General features: G+C 41.9%; 2 protein-coding genes across 5 annotated transcripts in view; both read right to left on the minus strand.

Annotated features, from left to right (window-relative positions):
• Positions 1-338: 338 nt before the first annotated feature.
• On the minus strand, positions 339-10,992 carry gnpat2 (glyceronephosphate O-acyltransferase 2). Of its 2 annotated transcripts, XM_048986484.1 has the most exons (16): positions 10,834-10,992; positions 9,818-10,009; positions 9,505-9,681; positions 6,855-6,984; positions 6,479-6,606; positions 6,020-6,095; positions 5,451-5,602; positions 4,921-5,051; positions 4,541-4,764; positions 3,614-3,862; positions 3,439-3,518; positions 2,689-2,829; positions 2,454-2,553; positions 2,273-2,366; positions 1,877-1,938; positions 339-894 (listed from the first exon to the last, which is right to left on the minus strand). In XM_048986484.1, the coding sequence occupies exons 1-16, from the start codon at positions 10,843-10,845 to the stop codon at positions 851-853; spliced, it is 1,992 nt and encodes a 663-aa protein (XP_048842441.1). In that variant the 5' UTR covers positions 10,846-10,992; the 3' UTR covers positions 339-850. The 2 variants fall into 2 exon arrangements, 1 of the variants encoding a protein (XP_048842441.1); XR_007383947.1 differs by lacking the exons at positions 339-894; positions 1,877-1,938 and having other exon boundaries at positions 2,274-2,366; positions 2,454-2,542.
• A 1,710-nt stretch (positions 10,993-12,702) lies between these two features.
• Positions 12,703-17,735, minus strand: part of LOC125715180 (phosphatidate phosphatase LPIN1-like) — a 30,699-nt gene continuing 25,666 nt past the window's right edge. For all 3 annotated transcript variants that reach the window (XM_048986485.1, XM_048986487.1, XM_048986486.1), the window contains exons 16-20: positions 17,607-17,693; positions 16,887-17,039; positions 16,352-16,466; positions 15,619-15,722; positions 12,703-15,283 (exon numbers count right to left, since the gene is read on the minus strand). In XM_048986485.1, coding sequence (XP_048842442.1) covers positions 15,124-15,283; positions 15,619-15,722; positions 16,352-16,466; positions 16,887-17,039; positions 17,607-17,693 — 619 coding nt within the window. In that variant the 3' untranslated portion in view covers positions 12,703-15,123. The remainder of the gene's footprint in view (positions 15,284-15,618; positions 15,723-16,351; positions 16,467-16,886; positions 17,040-17,606; positions 17,694-17,735) is intronic.

The raw sequence follows: 17,735 nt of genomic DNA on the forward strand, positions 1-17,735 counted from the left end.
GAACTGTGTACACAGATACTGTACTGCCCTGGCCTGATGCCCTGTACCTGGGGCAAAGGTTAACTGAGTTCATGCAAAGGCTGTAAGGCAAACTGACCTACAGGTAGAACAATGACCCACAAATTGCCTGAAAGGGGCCTAGAGGGGCAGCCAGTTGGCCTTGGACACCCAGTTTTTTCCCCATCTATATCAAATCATAGAGTTTTGTTTCCTCTGATTTCTGGCTTCTGTCTCTTTTCATGTAAACTATTGTCAGTCTAAACTATAGAATGTAAGTAAATGAGTGTCATTTGTAAAGTGCTTTGCGGAAACTTGGGAGACGCATCATACAAACAGAATAATTATGAAAGGGAATTCATTTTATTCTGAATGCAGCCCTACATACATATTTGGGACATTACAGCAGTGTAGACAAATCCTAGCAGCAATAAAGGAGCAACACCAAACACAAATGCCATTTCGACTAGTATTTTTAAATTAAATAACTAAAGTGGTCTAAATAACAGTTCAGGATATATAAGTGATCATTTTAGGTAAAATCATACCACTAAATTAACTCGTATTAAAAGGAGAAATGGTTCTACTATCCATTTCATAATCACAGTAATTCAGTAATTCACAAAGCTGCCGCAATAAGTGCCTGGATAGACAGAAATGACTACGTGTGCAAGAGGGTGTCAAAATGCTGGTAATCTAATCTGTCAGCATACAGTATATTCAAAGCCCCATTCTTGCCGTTTCAGAGCCCTGGGAATGGGCTTGTCAGCAATAATCACAGTACATTTCCTATCAGGCAAACATCAAAAACCCAAGTGGCTCAGTTCTGATCCTGATTCTCAAGATGCTTGGGCTAAAGTCTGGAGTAGGTCCTCGCTTGAGGTGGAATCTTCCCGGCTGGGGAGAGGGGGATCAAGCTTAAAATCAGGAAAATAAACAGTAAAAACATGGTGTAAATTAGGGTTTTCCCACTGTGAGGAGTCGTCTTTTTCTCATGGGAGCTGATCTTCTGAATTCAGAGTATGATTTTAGGATGTTCTTTCTGAAAGGTTTATTATTTGTAATCTATATCTGTATTATAGCGAAGGACGGGCTTTAACCATGGGACTATTTATAATTTATATACTTTCTTTGATGTGTATTTCTTTGTTAATTCTTAGATATTTAAAACTTGTACAGATTCACATATAACAAAATCTAAAGAACTGTCCTATTAGATAAAAACATCAGTGACTAAATGGAAATAAATATTTGACTATGAACTTAGCTGATCAACTATTGATTAATTGGAATTTCTTTGAGGAGAAATAGTTGAAAATAAATTGATATCTATAATATATTAGATATTACATAAGTTAGACAATAATTGCCACCGGTCAATCTCAAATAACAACCCAAAGTTTATTTCAAAAAACAATTTCATATTCTGTTAAGTAAGAATTACCACATTTTTCAAAGGACATATTGTTCTTGATCATTAATCAATGTGACCTCTGTGCTGAGTGTTAATCTGAACCTTTGACCCAGTGGGTTGGGTTCCACCTTAAACGCTGCAGTAAAGATGAAGCAGTTACTTCTCTGCATATTACGACCTTGACCTTAGTGAAGTGGTTTATAAATATGTTTCATTATGAACCATAATTAGTCTAGTTCACAGGTCCGTGGCCCTAGTCCTCGTAATATATATGCAGGTCTATGTTCTGCCAAAGATCTTACACACTCAGCTGAAATGCTGATTTCCTCCAATGAAAAAGATCTGGGGAATCAAGATATAAATGTGATTGGGGCAGGGGAATCCTGGCGTACCGGCATCACAGCTGCCTCAGTCACACAAGATGAGTTTCTGCCAAGTCTGCATATTAGCTTAGAACTGTTTTACCTAGTATATCTGCTGTTCTCCCGATGGCTGCCTTATTTGGGCTGAAGTAGGTCTGCTCTTCTCTAAAATCATAAATGAAGACAATGTTTATTGAAAAATGTTTCCAATAATAACCACTTAAAAGACTGAGTTTGTCTAGAGACAACCATTAGATAGTGTTGATATGCTAATCTTGCCCCAAACAGGGGGGGTGGCACAGGGTGGACTTGTGGGAAAATCCGAAAATTCTATCCGAAATTAATACAGCGTTGAGAATTATTATAGAAAACACTGAGCATGATGGTGTTGAGCATTGTGTTGAGCATTGTCAGATTGACAGTACTCTAATCCAGCTGTGCTTGGGGAGGGCAGGCCACCCTTTTAGACACGCCCCTGGCCCCAAATATCCTCTCTCACCTTTTTGTCTTTGTCAGAGCATTTAACCTCACTAAGGAGGTGAGAGCGTTTTTTTGCGTGTCCGATGAAAGGACGTCGTAAGACTTGACTTCCCCTGTTGAGAACACAGACATCCTTACTGACTGCAGAGTCGAAAGTTAAGCTATTGCATATTAATTAATAGTATGTTAGAGAGGGATACCTGTTAGGATAAGGCTGAGAGTGAAGGTGCGCATGCCAGATATAAACTGCTTTTCAGTAAATTCTTCAACACTCCTGCTACAAATGTATCTGAAAATCACCTAAGCAAATGAAGAATGAGGTACATTGTCCACAAACGAGCAAATCCTTTTAAAATTTACATGTGCAGAAGTTCACAAATTCTGTGCTTAGCTAGTAAGTTCCAACTGAAAATAAAATATTCCACAGACATTTACCTGATATGCCTCTATAAAGGGCTGTACGACAGCGGTGAGGAATGATGTGACACTAAGGCCCTTGCTTGTCACCGTGATGTCCTGGTTTGTGATCTGGACAGTGCCGCACTTCTGTAGCAAGCTACAAGCTTCCTCAAAGTCCTGATGGAAAAATCACAGAGGGAGAACCTCTAGGAAGCATCTGAAACATCCATCCATTAATTTTCTACTCAGAGTTGCATGGAGTCCATAGTCTATGGGTGCAAGGCAGGGTATAATCCAGGATGGGGTGCCAACCCATTGAGGGGCACACTCACACATCATCCATACGCATCCATACCTCTGGTCAAGTTGACAACTCCAATTAACCAATTTTTGGAACTGGAGGGAACTGGGGGAAACCCCACAATGACATGGGGGGAATATGCAAACTCAGACATGGAAGCTTGATGGAGACTCAAACCCAGGTCCCAGAGATGTGAGGTGACAGTGCTAACCACTGTACCACCATGCCTCCCCCATCCAAAACAATGCATTTCATTTATTGTAAAGCAGTGTTTTCCAATCCGGTCCTCAGAGACCTAGTTTTTGTTCCGTCCCAGCTCCCAGTAGGAGGTGGACTGTCTGTTAGGGAGCTCAGTGGGAACAGAAACAGTTGTGGTCTCCGAGGACTGGATTGGGAAACAATGTCATAAACAATTAGTTACTTAATGGATAACTTGGATTGTGGTACGATTGTGGTAGGCCAGAGTTCATTCCTAGAGAGCCCACCTGACCTGTCCTGTCCGGAATGAAGATGAACTCATTGTAAAACATTTCCCGGAGAAATGCATACAGGTTGTATATATCCGCTGCATTGAAAGGAAGAGACAGAGAATTAGACAGTCTGTTCTGACGTGATCAGGCTGAGCAGATTGTCACACCCGCTGGTTAGGAGCTGCCTCACCTCTACTGGAGGCTGCTGCCAGGCTCAGGGCAGTGGCTAACATGGCTGGAGATGCCAGCACGTGCAGCGCTTGGTTCCTGTACGAGGCACACATGAGCACCGCGACAGCCCGTCTGAACACGGCCTCCTCCGGACCAGCTCCCCTCTGCGGCTTCTGCTCCACCAAGAGCACCTGGTCCCCCTCACGGCGAACCACAGAATGGTGAAGAGATAAGCTGGATGACATCACTTCGCTGTCGGCCACCTGGACTGCGGTGCAGGGCGCAGGAGTAACACCATCACACAGTGACATGCTCAGATATCCTGTCACAAATCTGCAAGACGACCACACTTTTAACGGTGATTGATGAAAACAGGCCAAAAACAAACGGCAACCTCTTATCTTTGCATGTGAGAACTACTATGTGAATTTCATATACTGTGAAAAAAGTCTTGGGCAGCCACTAGCTGCCTTTTTAACTTAATCACTAGCACACCTCATATAGCTAATCAATATCTCATTGACTTTTTCCACTAATTAAGCTAATTAATTAAGAGAGTTGGTGGTGACATTTAATAAATACTTGGAATGGTTGGGCTGCCCCTGAGGAGAGATTTGGGAACTGAAGCTGGTGTTCATCTAGCGATCCAACTACACATCAGTAACTTTACGGAGAAGAGAAGAAATTATTATTGTGTTACTCTTAATTTGCAAATGTTCTAATGTTAAATTATGTTTGTTCTGAGCAAATGTGCACTTACTACCCAGATAAATAGCTTTAAACATTTCTTTCTGCCTAAGACTATTGCACAGTTTTGCACAATTTATTGTACTTCACATCAAATTTAGAACTAAAGTACTACCAGACAACTAAATTCATTTCTGGAATGTATCTGCTAGAGTAGCTTTGGCCAGTGTTACCAGTTTCACAATGAGAAGCAACAAACCTGGCCAGTCTACGAGAGCCCCGAAGTCCTGTACCAGCCACTTCAGCCACACCGTCTGCTTTGTGAGGAGCTTCAGGTGAATGCCACCTAAGTTCTGCATCAGGATGATGGCCATCAGACTCCAGGGGCTTAGCACCATGTTCTCCTGCTGCAGTCGCAGCACCAGATGTGCCGTGGTATTGGCAAAGGCGTAGATGCTCTCGCTCGGCTTCATGGGAAGGTCCCTGCATGTCAGAAAGGGCAAACAGTTACGGTTACAGTAGCTTGAAAGACAGGATTTTCACAAAAAGAAACAGAACAATTTGCCAGAATTCATAATGTATGTCAGAATGTTCTCCGCAAACTCCTACCACCAGATCTTACCCGCTCACAATCATTACCTTGGGATTAAGTTGTACTGGTTGCGGTTAACCTTCCCTTTGGCCAAGTTCCTCACCGACAAAGGATGGCCAAAGCAGACATGCATGTTGCCAAAATCCTCATCCATAACTTTTCGAGCTTTCAGCAAACCCTGAAAATGATGCAAGAGCATCCTACTATCATAGACATTCAATATAAAAAAAACTGGAAAACGGGAAGGAAAACAAATGTTGCTGAAGTTATAAGTTGAAGTTTCTCTGTACTTAACACCAAATTAAGAGCTAACCTTCTTCTGTTAAGAGCTAAGAATCTTCTGTTTTAATTTTAGTTGAAAATAATTACACACATCATTGTGTGTTCTGGAATTCTTAAAGCAACTGATTGGTGCCACCATTAATGGCCACTGTGGCACCAAATCAGAACATATGAATACTGTACATAATTCATGTGGTTTGCAATAAAAGGACACTGCTTCCCCACTGTTGATTTAAACAACTGACTTTTCATCCAGAATCCCAGCCACCAATAGATTGACTACAAAGAGGCTTACCATGGTGGTCTCCTTTGGTTTGGGGACTCCCAGTAACTCGTAGGCCAGCAGGGATTCCTCCACCACACGGTCATAGCTGATGCTGATGGGTACCAGGCTGATATCGTAAACTTCGCCTTTAAAGAAGGGCTCCAGTACCATGTGCATCATCCCTTTAAATTTAGGAAATGCCAACATTGTACACACAACTACCAGACCACACCTACAATCTGCAGCCTGGGGCCTGTATCACAAAGCTGGATTTTTAGGTTGGCAAGGTAACTTGTCAAATTTAAGATAATCTGGGCTAAATGTTAGTGAACACAGTTAAAGTCCATTTAAACTGGGGTACCTTAAATCCGACAAGTTAGCTAACCAACAAGTCTCATTTTGTGATACAGGCCCCTGATCCCGAATGAAATTCTTAGCCGCGAGAAGCAGTTAACCACAAAGCTGGTCAACAACATTTCACTGTAAGGTGACTTGCACCAGTGCAGAGAATGAAGGCAATCCCTAAGTCGATTAGCAAAAACTGCTGAATTTTCCAGAATCTTCAGTAGCACGGGAAAAGGAGTAAGCTGGTCACTCACCCAACTTGGGTGGCAAAGATTTCAAGGTACGACTCCGAAGTCCCTCAACGTAGAATTCAACTGGAGCGAAACCTTTCTGCGGGACCACAACAAATCAGCATAAACATGCGTGAATCATAAGAGAAATCTTTATTTCACTGGTAGATTTTTTTATAATTATTTGTTCTCTTGCATCAGTGCACACTATAGAAAAAATGGAGCTCCGTATGCTGGGTATAAGATTTTAAAATAATTAAGTTAGTATATCATTTAATGATAATTAACATTAACAACAATGGCATCAGCAAGCGCCAACACCTTAGCAAAAGACTATGATGTGGTTATAAATTTCTCTCTGAGGTACAATTTATAGAATTTATAGACAGAAGACCAGCTAAACAGCCCACGATTAAATGTAGCTTCAAAATGTCCATTGTCATGCATAGCTATTCGTGTGTTGGAATACGGTAGGGACCATACCCTCAAGATGGTTTTCACGTACTCAGAGAGCACGGCCCAGTACAGCTTGTCGGTCCCAATGGAACGTCGGATGAAGAAAGCGCCGGATCTTCTCAGTATCTCACCGATAAGCTGCATTCCCATCAGGGCTAGAAGACAGTGTGCACAACGAGGGAGACAGTTAAACATAAAAGGCCTCCTCTATGGCCCAAGTGCGTTTCTCCCGGAGAAAGATCTGTTTAAAGTTCCACAGAAAAGGGATTTTGTGGATACACGGCTGATATTCCACAGAACACACAACAGCTCATAACGAAAATGCCCTTTTGGAAACCCGGCACGCTGTAGCCGAAATATGAAGCTGCCCCAGTGACGCAGCATGTGTGCAGTAGATACTTGCGGATTCCAGCGGCAATGACAGGAATGGAGAGGTCGTAGGTGAAGAGGAGGTAGGAGAGCACCAGGAAGTCCACGTAACTTCTGTGATTGGGCATTAGCACCACTGGAGATTCCTGCATGGCTTGCTGAAGCTAAGGTGGGATGTACACACATATATATTATAATAATATTGCATTATATATATATACACACACACATTATCTGCAGAATTATTAGGCAAGTACTATTCCTGTAGATCATTTTTAGCAAATGGTGGGCAGACTTATAAAAGTGAATTCAGAAATTCCTTTGCTCCAATTTATTTAGAAAGAAAATGCTAGTCTGTCACCAACAGATAAAATAAAAACAATTTTCCTGCATGTATGTCATAAAGCCGCTGACTTTTTGTACCAGTGTTTACAGAAGGTATCTTCTAGACATTGGCAGTAGATCTTGAAGTTAATTTCTACACCATCTGCAGGTCAGAAGGTCTGACAAGTTCATCACTGATTAATTGCAGCTGAGATCATCACTCCTCCATCACACTGTAGGTGCTAGAAAGTGTCGATCCATGGGTCCTTCCATCTACTGCATTATGAATCACTTCATGGATATCATTAAGTCCAATCACTTGGGGCTACAGCCTATAGCCTAAAGCAGTGTTTCCCAACCCAGTCCTCGGGGACCCCAGACAGTCCATCATTTTGCTTCCTCTCAGCTCCTAGCGCACGTGTTCCAGGTATTCGATGTTCATGATTGGCTGCCAGCTGGGAGGGAGCAAAAACGTGGACTTTTCAGGGTCCCCAAGAACTGGGTTGGGAAACACTGGTCTAAAGTCTAGAGGCCAATCTCCATTCAAAAGATTAAAAAAAACAGTCAAGCCCCAGGAAAACTCCACTTAGTTCCTGATCTTTTCAATAGCTAGAAACGCCGCTGAGTCACTCTAATTTCATATGTCCACACACCTTTGTAAAATCAGTCTTGAGACCTATCTTAGCTTGTGTGCTTTGTTAGGTGCTTTCACACTGAAATTTCAGAGCCTGGTCTTGGTGTACAAGTTCCCTTCACTGTTTTGAGTGGGGACTTTTGTAGAACTTTTTGTGTACTGCTTTCACACTGCACAACAGGAACTGGGACCTGTGTGTTAAAAAAGCTTGTATTTTCGACTTCACACATAATTTCATATGAAACTACAAACTCTACTCCAAAACAATGGAGGCTAAAAAACTTGTTCTGTTACTTATTGGGGGATCAGTCCCAATCAAAACGGGACACAGCCTTCTGTTCATGACAACTTCATAATTGTTATTAAATCTGGTCAACAGATCGATCTTTCATTTTCCACAGAAAAAAAAGGATGCGATGTTATCCCACTAATAAGTTCTTGCAAGTTTAACCGCCGACACCAGCAATATTAGACAAAAGTATATAGGTTAGCGCTAGAATTTTCTGATGCAGAAATATGTAGAGGCAAGCAAAAAATGTATTCTTTGATGCATTAAAAGTAAATGGGGTACAAAATAATTCCATATGCTCAATTTTTGCTCCACTGCAACTCTTTTTCTGCACTTCTGTGAAAGTTTCTGTGTGTAACTTTCAAGTTAGCGCCGCTGTTTTGGGTCAACCAGTCAAAAAGCTGTCTGTAAGCACCTGCCCAGTGGTTCCTGTTTGTTAAGGCTCCTGGAACTGCCTCCAAGGAACTGCAATCCTGCAGTGTGAACGAGACAAAAGTCTCTTGTCGCAGAAAAAGGTTCTGGTTCCAGGAAACAGTCCCAGCAGCGTGAAAGCACCTATTTAGCTGAGGTTGTGTTTTAGCTTTTGTGACCTTAGCAGTGTCACGTAGCAAACTTCAGCCAGAACAACCGGAGATTCTGTTCAGATCACAGCTTCATAAAATGGTGGCATTTGATTCTAAAGAACTTCTGGACGAATCCCTTTTAACTTCACACATATTTTGGCAGCTAATGTATGTTTTCTCTCTACATGCTCTTTCCATCTTCTTTGGCTGCTGGCCACAAAACACTCGACAGTACAATGATCACGTGTTAAAAGTTCGGCAATTTTCATTGTTTTCCATCCTTCTGATTGGCACTTTACTATTTTGTCTTTTTCTGCTCTCTGTAATAACCCTTTCGACCCATTTTAATAATAATTTGCTTAATAATTCTGCACAGGGATCCAGAGAATCTACAGTTTCCTGTTTTGCCCCAAACACAGAGAACCCAAACCAAATACTGAGCATGCTCTATTTTTGAACAAAAACATTCTGAATTGTAGATGAATCTGGATGGAAACTATTGGTCAGAAGAGAACATACGAGCAAAAAATAAACACACTTGCCTAATAATTCTGCACGCATTCACACACACACACACACACACACACACACACACACACTCACACACTCACACACACACTAACAAACCTTTAAAACAGCTTTTCCACAGTACACACCATATCCATATTCAATGAAAAACTTCTCATGTGTAGCTAAAGATGCAGGCAACTATTACCTGGTAACCGTAGGCCACTAAATGCGTGCCTTCTAGTGAAGGCCGATTTTTAAGACGAATCGTCATTTATTTGATTTATCCAATAATTAACGAAAAGCCTGTTACATCAGGTTGAATCTTACAGTAAGTAACATCCTCATAAGTGAAACTGTGCATTACCCTCTGCAGCCCCTCCTCGTTGACGTTGATCTTGCGGAACAGCCGTTTGAATACTTTACTTAGGATGAAGCCCAAGAACCGGATGTACCCCAACTGCAGGTCCTGGGACATTTCCTCCAATATCCCAGCAGCCTCCTCTCTGATCGCCTCCAGTGGCTCGCCAGTGTCCTTAGAAACCTCAATACCGAGAGAAAAGTGAGCATAAGACAGGATGTTAGGAAGACAGAGACGCACACTTGGTATGATCGTGTGAACAGGTGCTTCTCCGCCTGACATTATCATGACAATCGCCACCATCTGGTGGATGAATTACCTCCTGCATTATGTAATGCAGGTGCTGGGACTCCAGCACAGTCTTGTTAAGGGTGCTCACAGAGCAGGGAGGCGAGCCCCTGCTGGACACAGGGGTGAAGCTTTTCAAGGCATGACTCAGGTCACTCGACGTCCTCCTCTCCTCCAGGATGTCCCGGAAGTCTTCCCTTCTCGGCAACATCAAGTACTGAGCCTGAATACAGCACAAGCCTTGTGATGATTATTAAGCCCAATACATGGATCTACTTCGCTGTTTTCCCACTGTGTTCCCTTTAATGCTCAGAGAACTACTGTAATTAATGTTATCGGTATAAAAATATAGTTTGTATGCATTACTTTAGATTTTGAGGTTAGTAGACTCCACTAATAGAGTTAAACCCCACTGTAAATGTCCATGCAGTATCTGCATGGCTAAGCAGAAACCTAGGTCAACATGATAACACCTCCATAAAATTTTTATACACTCTGCTCATCCAGACAGACCCATACTCATATCCATAAACATTACTGTACATCGGTTAACTACAAAGTAGATGCAATTAAATAATACTTGTTGCGCTGACGTGAAGACCGGGGAGAATCGTCAGGCAATTTCCATGATTTGCATAACAGCAGGCATTTCGGAATTGAAAACTTTCGATATTATCACATCTGATCTCCTGAATAAATCTTTAGTCTTTTCTCATTTAACTGGAGATTTTGAAGAATCTCGGTATGGTTTAAGTTATTCTCGGATTGCCAAACCAATCCATTATCGAGAAAAATGATACTGAGACGCCAGGAACCAGGAACACAAGTGACACTACAAAAGCTTACAGGCCATTAACTGCAATAACAAGAACTCCGTTGTTTGAATTACGTGATTACATAACATTACAGTACTGGGTCGTTACATGCAACAAATGGAAAGTGAAATAAAACGTATAACTAACTACGAAAAGTGCGATCTGCCTGAAATGACACAACAACACATTCCGTAAAGTAAGGAAACTCAGTCCCGGCTGCAGTAACTCATACCGAGCTGTCCATCGTCCCTGTGGGCAGCCGCTCCCCCGCTCATATTGCGCTCGCCTGCTCGCACCCCGCACCTTTTCTTTTCTTTCCGCATGAAAAGCCGGAGACGGTCACGGCGCACAGCTGAGCGCAGGCAGCCAATGGCCGCTCGGTCTCGGGTAACTCCTCCCGGAACTGTCACGCTGATGCCTGCATTTCAAAGCCCCAAGTGACCCTGTTTCTAAATACAAGTTTACTTTTCTCTGAAGAATCGACCTCAACCGATGGTACGTTTTTTCGCTGACGCCATTATCAGATGGAAATATTCGCGTCGGAGGTTATGCTTAGAAAAATAAGCGCAGTGAACATAAACTTAACCATGCCATTTACACTTTACAGATGAGAATAACAATAAACATTGAACATATTTTTTAAAAAGTTTACATAAAAGCCCAGTTTACATTTACAAAGTCTATCTTAGACAATACTGACGTTTCGAAAAGGTTTCAGATTCTAGTAATTAAAGAAATTTTGAGTCTGACATAGGGTCTGCGTCGTTAGTTCCGAGTAGTTTAGCTCCGATGGTAAGCTACCGTCAAAAAAAAGTCGAGCCCCAGGTACACTTTACTTAGTTCCTGATCTTTTCAATAGATAGAAACTCCGGTCTGAATACCGATCTTTTAACTTTTGTATAATATAAATTCAGTATGATAAGAAGAACATTACAAAAAAATAAGAATTAATTAGGAAATTCAATACCAATTCCTCAGAGTGGTGCACGTGAATTGTCCTACAGAGGGTGCCAGGTTAACGTGCACGGAGGTGATTACACGTCCTATAGCCCTCATTCAAATATTTGAATAACAATGCCCTGGAAAAATCCCCACTCAGCACCACAAAGGGGGTCTTTAGAGACTTTGGGCCCCATGAAAACATATCATACTGGGCCCCCAAACCAATCATATTATGTTCCAAATTTTTTAGGGCCCCTGCCTTGGAATCCTCCTAGCTGACACCCCCCTTACAACACCCCTGAGTACCTTTGGCTGGGAACAGATAATTCAACAAGTGACCATTTTAAAACTATGACAAGTATGAGTAAGATCCATCCATCCATCGTCCAAACTGCTTATCGTACTGGGTCATGGGGGGTCCGGAGCCTATCCTGGAAGCAATGGACACGAGGCAGGGAACAACCCAGGATGGGGGGCCAGCCCATCGCAGGGCACACTCACACACCATGCACTCACACAAGCACTCCTACGGGCAATTTAGCAAGTCCAATTAGCCTCAGCATGTCTTTGGACTGTGGGGGGAAACCAGAGTACCCGGAGGAAACCCCACGACGACAAGAAGAGAACATGCAAACTCCACACACATGTGACCCAGGCGGAGACTCGAACCTGGGTCTCAGAGGTGTGAGGCAACAGTGCTGATCACTGCACCACCATGCCGCCCCCTATGAGTAAGATATTCATTATAATTTCATATGTAGGTGAAGCATGAAAATGACCTAAACCGGTGTCTTTAAATTGCCCTTAAAGTGCAGAAGTCTGTGCCCTGTGTCAGACTGACATACCCTGGGTGTTTCCCTGTGTCCTGAGTTTCCAACCTTATATGAAGTAAGTGGATCTGGAAAATGGATATATCACCTTAAGGGAGAAAAACCTTAACCATGTGTTTAAATTTATCTGGAAAACAGCATGTGGGGCCTGTATCATAAACCAAGATTTCTTGCTTATCCAGATAACTTTAAGGTACCCCAGCTTAAATGGACTTCGTTCACTTACATTTAGCCAAGGCTACCTTAAATCCAACAAGTCCATGCCCCTGGTGTGCATGTCAGTGTTAGCGGCACCGGTCCAATACGCAAATAAACATCCTGTAAACCACTTCTCTCCCAAAGTACTTTATTGAAGTAAATATAAGAGCAGATATAAACAAACCCAAAGTTGGCACATCAATCTATAGTCATTCTGTATGTCTGAAAGTCATAATACATTCAACAGTATCAGTGACAGATGAGGCAATACAAAACTTATTGCAATACAGATCTTTCACAGAAAGAGTAACACAATTTTACATAGTCCATACAATTTCAACAAGATCCTCCCCCCCCCCCCCCCCTAAGGATTTGTGTGGTGAACAGTTAGCAGTGTGTCTGTCATTTCAGAGACTGAAATATATAAATGATCCAGGGAGTTTTAGTGCTATACTGACTTAATATTGCATCTTAACAATGACTTATTTGTGATTGTTATGTACAGTAAATGTATCTGATGTGATATAGTAAAAAAAAAAAAAAACAGTAATACCATATAACACACGAAAGAAGAATCTGTTAATATGAAACTCTGTACACATTCAACCCTTATTTAATACATCCATCCATCCATCCATTTTCCAAACCGCTTATCCTACTGGGTCGCGGGGGGTCCGGAGCCTATCCCGGAAGCAATGGGCACGAGGCAGGGAACAACCCAGGATGGGGGGCCAGCCCATCGCAGGGCACACTCACACACCATTCACTCACACATGCACACCTACGGGCAATTTAGCCACTCCAATTAGCCTCAGCATGTTTTTGGACCATGGGGGGAAACCGGAGTACCCGGAGGAAACCCCACGACGACATGGGGAGAACATGCAAACTCCGCACACATGTGACCCAGGCAGAGACTTGAACCCGGGTCCCAGAGGTGTGAGGCAACAGTGCTAACCACTGCACCACCATGCCGCCCCCTATTTAATACATTAGATTGTTAATATTCAGTCTTTATACAATTGTATTAATATACAATATTTTTAAAAGCTATACTCTCTTGCAGCAAAGCTCAAAAAATGTCATTAAATTATTTGTGCTTAAAAAGACATACATTACATTATGCATGTTTATGTTATTCTATGTGGGTGTAACCTTTGCAGAATTTTCATAATCTGTAATATTAAAGTAGCAGTTTTGTAAAAGTAGAATGGTCTTGAATATATACAATATGAACTGTATAAATAAATTATGTGTTTTTTTCATACATTTGAATTCACATGTATACATTTTCCACTGCAAGAACGGAGACACCATGAACACACATGCTGTCTTTGCTACATTAAAAAGTTTAAATGTTTAAAAGTTTTATTTACCCATCCAGATTACAATTCACTCTTTCTGAGAATTTTTATGAATCCTATGCTTATGTGTCAACCTTCATCCTCATAACTACCTTTCCAAGCTGAGCAAAGGCATTGCAGCAATCGACGCAGTCAAGGAGGCCATTTTTGTCCATTTCACAACTTTTCCATCCTTTACGTCACAGGTAAAAAATTAGGGTTAAAGCAGCCTTAAGTTTTTGAAAGTCAAGAAATGAGTATAAACACCTTCGCAGTTGTAGCATCCTGACTCAGTTAAAATTGCACAGGGTAATTTAACAGGATAAGGATACAGTGTTTACATCTATCTGAATCCACAGGGAGACAGAGACTCAGAGTGCGGCATTTGGTGCTTAGGTGAGGCAGTAAGACGCATACTGACCCCTCAGGAAATGGGTGACTTTCGCGGGCATAGATGCTCTCGGCTTTTGCTCGATTGTCAGAACTCAATCATAATAGTAACCTAGTATTACAGGTCATTTTGATTTACAAATTTAACCAAAACGTACTTCATTATGTGGAATGTAAATAATGTATGTCTGAAAACCATGTGAAACAGAGAAGCAAAATATCAGGCTGGTCTAAATACATCCCAAGGTTTACTTGAATTACATTTATCAAGGGGGCATTTTCTGTACGAACTTTAATTGTTGAAAAACAATTATAGTAATCAGCAGCATGCACAAAAATACTGACCTCTGAACTGGATGTTGATGATTCTCCGTGTTTTTTCAAGACCAACTAATTAAAAACTATAAATAGATATTTAAATATGAAAGATAATTGAACAAATGATGTATTTCACTAAAATGTTTGGCACCAGTTTAGCCTCACGCTGACCTCACATGTAGCTGAATTTTTTTTCCTGGTTTAAGCATTAAATTTATAATGGTAAAACTGTACAGTTGTATTACTTAGCCTATGAAAAAACCACCAACTATATACTGCTGTTTTTAGCTGAAATTCACAAGACCATTTGAGGTAAGGGAAAGCATTACCATTAAAGGATAATGTGTAAGACAACTGAATTTGAACAACTGAAAAGTGCTTCTTAGTCTGTAACAAGGTTCTTGTCCTTAGCTGCTGTCTCTGAAAATCTGTGCAGATCTGCGCTCTCTGCGCACGACTGCATGAATCTGCCCGCATGGATGGGGAGGGGGTTGGACCGATTCAGCTGAGCTCCAGGTGCTCGTCGTCGCTTTTCACCTCGGGCAGCTGTTCCCTCCAGTATGTGAACTGGCTGAAGGTGTCAGAGCAAGGGAAGTCGGAGGAATCGCCGCGCCTCATGGGGGGAAAGATGTGATCCACCACCTCGCCGAGCCGCACGTACCTGCGGCGAGGATGGGGGCACGGCACATGGTTACCAGGGAGACCAGCTGCTGCCCACTAACATTCAGCTAGCAGGCACATTTATATTCATAAACTTACAGAACTGTGCAAAAGTCTTAGGCAGGCAAAGAAAATGATGTTTAGATTATCTTTAACCACTATGCTAAAATTACTTAACAATTCTAAAAACATTTACACATTTATCAATGTACATTTATCAGAGTGACTGGAGTACAACAAGATATGAGCTAGCATTACAGCACTGGAGCCACTGGATTGTTCCTATTCATATTTTTGAATCCTCCAGTAACACACACGTTGCAAGGTAACACTTACGAGGAAATGTTGGTCTTGGCGTGCTCCTGAACCAGCTCCCCTTTCGGATTCACAGTAAATATTCTGTTCAGGGGAACGCCAACTTCTTTGTAGGAGTACACATCCTGTGAGAAAAAATAAATCCCTTTTGGCAACACTTTACTTGAGGAGACACAAATACCTAGTAGTAACTCAGTTACTACTAAAGTACAAATCATGAACAAATATAGTCGCTACTTAAAATGAAAGATGTGACACTAATGTGTGTTTGTTCATTAATAATGAACAAATACGAGATTGATATTTCGCTTATGTTATTCATTATTTGTTCCTTCAGTGGTTCACTAAAATTTACACAATAAACAGATATGATAGCTACTTGGGATAAATCATGCATCAAAATTCATTAACAATGAACAAACATGAGATTTTACATGATTTATTATCTCTTTCAACAGTATTTCTATTAGTGGTTCATAAAGATTTACAGAATTAACAGATACACTGTAGTACCGAATATAGTACTTGCTTCGGATAAGACATGACATTAATTTATTAATGCTGACCAAACAAGAGATCAGTTTGTATCTAAAACTTAATTTGTGGTTAAGTAATATATAAGTAATGGCATATTACTACATTATCAGTATCCCCTCAAGTAAAGTGTTGCCTCCATATAATCCAAATCCAAATAATTTTATCCCTAATGTAAAAAATTGGGTGGTTCGAAATAGCTGAGGCAGGGAAGACTTACTGTAGGTCTGTTTCCGAAAGCTGCATAAAACGGCTCCGTGTTTGGATGGAACAGCTGTTTTATATCTGTCAAACATTCGATTTTAAACTTCTCCGGCTTCTTTTCAATTACTTCCCTGAAACGATGGAACCAAAGAAAAACCAGGCATTTAAAGTGAGAGACACCTTTATATTGGCACCAGTGACAGGCATTCAGCCAGCCAGTGAGACAGCCAGTGAGACAGACAGAGAGATGGACAGAAAAACAACGACAGCAAGACAGACAGAGATGGACAGAAAAACAACGACAGGCAGCGAGACACACAGAGAGATGGACAGAAAAACAAAGATAGCCAGGCAGACACACAAACAGGCATAAATATGAAGACAGACAAAGACACAGACAGACAGATTTGGATCCCAAGTAGAAAGTTTCTAGAAAAAAGAAAAATGAATTCTCAAGAGCAGGTGGGCGGGGTGGGGGGGGAGGGGTGTCCTCTGAATAAACTGCTGTAAATTTGTGTGGGACGGTGATGGAGGTCAGCTGCCCATCTCACCTGTGCAGGGCAGAGAAAAGGCTGCTGGGACTGAGCAGGACTGGGCCCATGGGCAACATGGTGCCCCTCTCATTGACCCAGTGCAGGTACCCCCGGGTCATGCCGGCCATGCCGATGGCACGGGCAGAACAGTACAGAAACTTGTAGCCATTCCTGTATGACAGGGAAGCCGTTGGTTAGAGACTAGTCAGTCAGTCACTCACTCACTCAAAGTCAGGCACGCACATGACACACTTAGACTCTGTAATGTTCTTCTGATCATACATGACTGCCATTTTCCTGTACTTAACAATCCTTATCCCCACTCCATTAATTCTCAGCAAGAAAAGAAAAGATTTTCTGCTTTTTCAGGAGATGAGTTTGTAAAAGGACAGCTGTTGGTCTCGTGGGGATATCAGAACGCTATGTGTTTTTTTAGGGTTTTCTCTCACGCACAAATACACACTCTCTCTCTCTCTCTCTCTCACACACACACACACACACAAATAAAAGCACACAGAAATACGCACACACACCCATACACAAACCTTTTCATTAGTTTCAATTACTGCACTCGTGTAGAAGTTTGGGAATTTCAGCTACCAGGACTTCGTAATTCCCTGCACGGCAGTAGCCGTCTCATCGAAAACAGAGCATGGTCATGGGTATATCGACCTATCAGCTTTATGAAAAGAATATGAGCCACCAGCAAAACGCCCCCATGTGCCACGGAGAACTTACTGGCTGACATTATGGTACAGGTGCGCGATGCCCTGGTGGGTCCAGTCTTTGCCCAGCGTCGGCAGAATATGGCCCAAGGTGTCGGACCTGTAGGGGCACGGAGAGGGCAAGCATCAGATAGTGTTCTCT

Source organism: Brienomyrus brachyistius, chromosome 19, assembly GCF_023856365.1.
Source record: "Brienomyrus brachyistius isolate T26 chromosome 19, BBRACH_0.4, whole genome shotgun sequence".
In the NCBI taxonomy this organism is placed as follows: domain Eukaryota; kingdom Metazoa; phylum Chordata; class Actinopteri; order Osteoglossiformes; family Mormyridae; genus Brienomyrus; species Brienomyrus brachyistius.